The sequence below is a fragment of the Egretta garzetta genome, unplaced genomic scaffold (assembly GCF_000687185.1).
Source record: "Egretta garzetta isolate BGI_Z169 unplaced genomic scaffold, ASM68718v1 scaffold843, whole genome shotgun sequence".
NCBI classification, from domain to species: domain Eukaryota; kingdom Metazoa; phylum Chordata; class Aves; order Pelecaniformes; family Ardeidae; genus Egretta; species Egretta garzetta.
In genome coordinates, this window is record NW_009259176.1 from 28876 (window position 1) to 35302 (window position 6427).

At 49.0% G+C, this 6427-nt stretch overlaps 1 protein-coding gene across 1 annotated transcript in view; it reads left to right on the forward strand.

The window, feature by feature from the left end:
* Positions 1-644: 644 nt before the first annotated feature.
* Positions 645-6427, forward strand: part of TBC1D19 (TBC1 domain family member 19) — a 59332-nt gene continuing 53549 nt past the window's right edge. The window contains exon 1 of the mRNA XM_009635572.2: positions 645-737. Coding sequence (XP_009633867.1) covers positions 645-737 — 93 coding nt within the window. The remainder of the gene's footprint in view (positions 738-6427) is intronic.

Consider the following 6427-nt stretch of genomic DNA (forward strand, 5'->3'; position numbering starts at 1 on the left):
AGCTTGTCCACAGACAGGAAATTAAAAAAAAAATTCTAAACACTATTTATGCAAAATCCATAGAAACAATGTTTTGCCTGCCACTTTATAAAGCAGCACTGTTCCTGGAACGGTGCTGAGACTACTGACATTGATCTGACCTTTTGCAAATAACCACCAAATTAAATTATGGGATTTAATTCACAACAATGAAATAAAAATGTTACTTCACTTAAAGGTGCAGGATGAGACCCTCTACAGACCTGTCCTGTGTGTTGAAAGTGAAGTAACAAACTCGGCTGCTTTTGAATTGAGAGCAGAAAAAAAATATTTGTGAAGCATTTTATACCACTTCAAAGTTTGGCTTTATTATAGGACATAGTTTAAAAAAAATTGTTGTTTAAGTAAAAAAAAAAATAAATCACATTACATAATATGCTGGAGGTGAATATTGTGGACGATGCGTTGTATCACGAGACAGCCTGCTTCCCAGCTCTGTATGCACTTTAAAAGGCAAATTCCTTTCTGTAGTTGTAGATTCTCTGGTACCTCCAGAGCCCACGCAGCAGTACGTGTGCCGTTCACCGGCTCCCACTGATTTGGTCCGAGGATAGTGGTTTCAGATGAAAGGCAAAAGCTGTTTTCAACAATGCCTTAATCAGATCATGGCCCCCTGTGGCCGCCAGTACCTGCGGTTGAAAGGAGCAGAGTCTCTGATTGATTCCCCACTCTTAACTATCAGGGAGCACAATTTGGAGGTGATGAAGTGAGGGAGGCAGGAGAAGAAGATCTTGATGGAGTGGTGGTCGGGCGACAATCAGGGAAGGCTTAGAAATGTTCCAGAACTGATGCGCTTCTTTTGTCCAAGGCTCATCTGTGCCTGTGTCGCTCTTCCCCTCCATTGCCCCCCACGCACCTTTTTCCCTTTTAAACCAACACATTAACTCTTTGACCAAGCTCCCAAAGCCACAAGCCTCCAGCCAAATTCCAGCCAGGAGTAGGAATTAAGTTTTTAAAATGCAATATTGCCATCTACTCATTTTGTCTGCCCATGTCTCCTAGCACAGGGAATTTCAGCCTTTCTGCAACCTGCATGCATCTTAATGACATTTTCCCTGACCTGTGTGTTGCAGAAGTCATTCCTGGCTCCAAATGTTGCTCTTTCATTGCTAGTGAGTCGTGGAATTCTCCCAGCACCTTCAATTCAGATACTGCTGTTAGTGGAAATACATTGTCAACAATAAATAATCAAAATAAAAGAGCCCATGAAGTCTCCTTATTTTAACATTAGATTATAGGGGTTGGGAGGAGAAATCTTATCCTAAAAGTCTACTTCTACAATGGGCAGTACCTAAAGGCAAACTGTTTCCCAGGTGTAGCAGACAAATGGCAAACCAATAAATTTCAGCTGTATAATGCCCATAAATCTCCAAAGCCTTTCTCCTCTTCCTCTTTCTCCCCTGACTCCCAGTTTTTTTCTCCCTTTCTCCCTCCCTTATCTCTTTCAGCTGCATGTCAGCATCTTTTTTTTCTGTTGTACCGCTCCCAGTTTCTAGGTTACTTCCCCCCCCCTCCCCCCCAACAATTGCTAGATTTTTTTTCTCCTCTTTGGCAGGTTTATTTTCCTTCCCAGATTTACTTTCCCAGAGAGCACTCTCATCTTCATTTCCCCCTGTCATCTCTGGTTGACAGACTCCTGAAACACATTGCTCCAAGCAATATATCCTGCCCACAATGCAACAGTTCTGCCGTCGCCTCGTACAACGCTACGTCTGAGTTCACACATTGTCTGTCTTGAACACCGGCTCCTCGCATGCTGAAATAAGCATGCGGGTTCATAAAACAAAACCACAGCACTAAACAACATCCAAGTCCTCCTTTGCTACTTCTGTCAGTGTTACTTGCAACCTCTGTTATTAGGGTGTGCTTTAAGACAGATGCCTAAAATACTGCTCAATGCAGCTCTTGGGGAGGGGGTTCAAATTAAGGATATGTTTCACTGTTGCTAAGGTAAAATACAGGTGCTCTGCGTGAAAACTGGAGTGTGGATTTGGAACTGCAGTGACTAAAGGTTTACACCCCCCTTAGACAAGTCGAGGCCTCTTTTCTGAGGCTGCCAAGCCCTTCTTGGCAAGGTGGTGAGGCTGCCTGGAGTCCCACCTGCTCCTCCATCCCCTCCTGCTCCTCCATCCCCACCTGCTCCTCCATCCCCTCCTGCTCCTCCATCCCCACCTGCTCCTCCATCCCCTCCTGCTCCTCCTGCCTCTGAGCCCTGGGATGGTGCAGCCCGTGTTCACGCATCGTGGCTCACCACAATGCTTTTCTGGCTTGGGATAGATCATTTCAGGATCAAATGATCCTGAAACAATACAATACAGTACAGAAATATTGCAGCCAAAGCATAGCAAATGAACACACACTCACACAGTTTCTGACAGCATTTAGCAGGATTTCCCTTAAAAGCAGGCACTCGCTCAGACCACACGCACAAGCATGCTGGGGCAGAAGGCTGATGGGGAGATAGCTGCCTTTCGCGGGACCTCACAGGTAGACGCTGCCATGACAATCTGGATGAACCACCATGTAGCGCAGGGTAGAACACTGCTAATGTTTCTGAATCAAAGCTCATCTACGGTCAGATATACGCACACTATGCACAGACCAGAATGTGGTTGGCATTTACTGACTGCCATCAAACAATCTTGTAGTTTTATGATTGCAATGGTGAATGAACTTTTTAAAATGTTTTTTCCTCATGAAGCATTAATCTTCGAAGTATTCATCTATGTGCTGAGAGGATTTTAAGAGCTACTCATCTCCTTTATTTTCTCAGATACTGTGCTGGGTTTGGCTTAATTTTCTTCATAGTAGCTGGTATGGGGCTATGTTTTGGATTTGTGCTGGAAACTGTTGATACCCCAGGCATGTTTTTGTTACTGCTGAGCAGGGCTTACACACAGTCCAAGGCCTTTCCTGCTCCTCACCCCACCCAACCAATGGGGAGGCTGGGGGGGGGGCACAAGAAGCTCGGAGGGGACACAGCTGGGACAGCTGACCCCAACTGACCAAAGGGATATCCCACACCATATGACATCAAGCTCAGCATATAAACCTGGAGGAAAAAGGAAGGAGGGATGTTCAGAGTGATGGCATTTGTCTTCTCAAGTCACCATTACATGTGATGGAGCCCTGCTTTCCTGGGGAAGGCTGAGCACCTGCCTACCCATGGGAAGCAGTGAATGAATTCCTTGTTCTGCTTTGCTTGTGCACGCAGCTTTTTCTTTGCCTGTTAATTAAACTGTCTTTATCTCAACCCACGGGTTTTCTCATTTTTACCCTTCTCACTCTCTCCCCCAATCCCACTGGGGGAAGTGAGCGAGTGGCTGTGTGGGACTTAGTTGCTGACCAGGGATAAACTATGAGATTCCTTTTTGGTGCCCAACATGGGGCTCAAAGGGTTCAAGATAGAGATGGGTTTCATTGGAATGTGCTAGACTGAATTTATAGCTGTTACTGCTCTTTAGCTATTAACGGGCAGGCTCCTGTGCTTGCCATGGGGCTTGCTTGCCTGACTGTACATTAGAGCCCAGTGCTCGTTCGTGGCTGCTTTTTGCTTTCGCTGCTTGCTGTGTGGCTGCACTGCTTATCGTCTCACTGTGCTGTGCCTGGGAACATTTTGATAGCAGCCATGGCCATGTGCCCGGGCTGGCAGATGGCCAGGGCATGGCTGCTGTTCCTGTGCTGCTGTACTGGACAGGCTGGAACTCCAGTGCGAACTCGAGTTGAAGGGGCTGTGACCTGGGGATGAGTCCACAGGGGAGCAGGACACCCCGAAGCGTCTGTGGCCATGCATAAGCCCATGCCAGAGCAGGTACATCTCAAAGCATCTGTAGCCGTGGCTACATCTGTGCCACAGCAGGTGCTCCTCTGAAGGGACTGTGGCCCATGGATAAGTCCATGCTGCAGCAGGTACACCCTGAAGCATCCATGGCTGTGCATGAGGTCATGCTGGGGTACCTCAAAGCGTGTGGCCTTGGAGAAGCCCACGACAGAGCAGGTACTCCCCGGAGGGACTGCAGCCATGGGTAAGGCCATGTCGGAGCAGGTTTCCTTCTGAACGGACTGTGGCTCTGGGTGAGGCCATGCTGGAGCAGATCTGTCTCTGAAGACACTGTGGCCCGTGGAGAAGGCCACGCTGGAACAGCTGTACCTCAAAGTGACCGTGGCGGTGGATAGGCCCATACTGCAGCAGGCATAGCCCTGGAGAGACTGTGGCTCATAGACAAGGCCCCACTTGGAGCAGATACAGCCCTCAGGGACTGCAGTCTGTGGATAAGTCCAAGCTGGGGCAGGGGCAAGGGGAGGAGTTCACTGCAATGTTAAACCCAGTGGTCTGGTCAAAAGGGACGAGAGGGCAGACTGTAATGGAAATACCTTTAAATTGTTGTAACCCTTGATTTGAGTTGCATGTTATGGGAATTACTGTAGCAGGAATCACCTGAACCAACAGAGGACAAGCCTTACAAGAAGCTGTGCAAGTGCAGCAGTGACCTGACCTGAGCTGGCTTTGGTGCCCGGTAACTCCATGCAACACACCACCTCTCCTGTCCTAAGTGACCACCACAACAGATGGAGCCCAAAGTCACGGACTAAATGAACACAATGGGACATTTTGTGGACATTTTGCAGACATTTCACAGGGGTGATCCATAGACTAAGGGAATGGTATCTGTGTATTGTCCCAAAGGGTGGGGAGGGTGGTGGTGGTTAATGAGGATGTGGATAATGGACAGTGTGGGACCTGAGCATGACGTAAATAGTATGGAAGAAGGGGTGGAGAATGAGCTGCTTTGGGCTGGGATAGAGTGAATCTTCTTCACACTAGCCAGTATGGGGCTGTGTTTTGGATTTGTGCTGAAAACAGTGTTGATAATACAGGGGTGTTTTAGCTACTGCTGAGCAGTGGGAAGTTGGGAGGGGGCACAGCTGGGACAGCTGACCCCAACTGACCACAGGGATATCCCACATCATATGATGTCATGCTCAGCATATAAAGCTGGGGGAAGATGAAGGAAGGGGGGACATTTGCAGTGACGTCATTTGTCTTCCCAAGTCACCGCTCCATGTGATGGAGCCCTGCTTTCCTGGAGATGGAGATTCCTGAACACCTGCCTTCTGATTGGAAGCAGTGAATGAATTCCTTGTTTTGCTTTGCTTGTGTGCATGGCTTTTGATTTACCTATTGAACTGCCTTTATCTCAACCCATGAATTTTCTCATTTTTACCCTTCTCATTCTCTCTACCATCCCACCAGAGAGGATCGAGAAGCTGGGTGGTGCTTGGCTGCCAGCTGGGGTTAAACCACGACACAGGGGAAAAATATTCAAGACCACAGTATAACATCACCTGAGTACCGGTCAACTAGTATTCCTCTGGAATCACACAGAAAGGAGCCTTGGGGCTGAATTTGCTCTTCACACCATCTGGATGTGATACCTCAGACTCTAAAAAGCAGCTTTGTAAACTGTGTCTCAAGCTTTAATGATATGAATCCCTCTACATCATACTAGTGCAAAGCCACTTAAACCACAGCTAAAGATGTTTTTAAGCTAATCTTCCCATCTGCACTGAAGCCCGTTCACGGTCACCTCTAGCTGAGAAGGAGTTCAAGAAGATGCTGCCTTCTAGCTACTGATGGCAGCAGCTCAGCTGAGGTGCAATAGCTGACTGTAAGAGAAAGTTTCGTCCTTTCCAAGGCAAAGCCAGACAGGTTAATTAAGCCGTAAGTAATGATGATGTAAGACATTATTTAACTCGTTATTGAGACAGACCTGGAATGCTCGTAGCCAGTTACAGTCCACCTGGCCCGGGAGGCGGTGACTGGCGAGTGACAGCAGCTACAAACACCTCCATCGTGTCAGCTGGCTACTGTCACGAACCCACCTCTGCCAGGTGGGCGGCTGGACACACACGTGAGGCCGAAGCATTCGTGCAGACCGTGGGGACGAGGACTCTTGTCTCTGCAAGGTCCTCAGGAGCGAAGGGCAGAGCCAGCAGGCCGGGCACCTTGGGTGTCTCCAATGCCAGCAGGGCCAGGCACTGGCACCCAGGCTGCGCGGCCAAGCCCGAGACCCGCGCATAGGCTTTCCTTACACTTATTTCCAACTTCCTTTCCAACAGGGATACATTATAAACGTTTATTTAGGAAACAGAAGCAGCGTGTGAGATTTTCACCAGAGCTTTAGGCAACCGTCACCCAGCCCAAGATGCTCAAAGCCCCCAGGGTTGGAGGAAGCCTGCCAGGTGCCCGGGGTGGGGCGGCAGCTGAAGGCACCACCGAGGCGGTCTCCCCGGCTCTGGTGACAGCGTGGGGGCTCCTGAGCTCGGCTCCGAGGGGGTCTGCGCCACGCCGGGCCGCGGAGGGCAGGCTGTCCCGCTCGGGTCACGA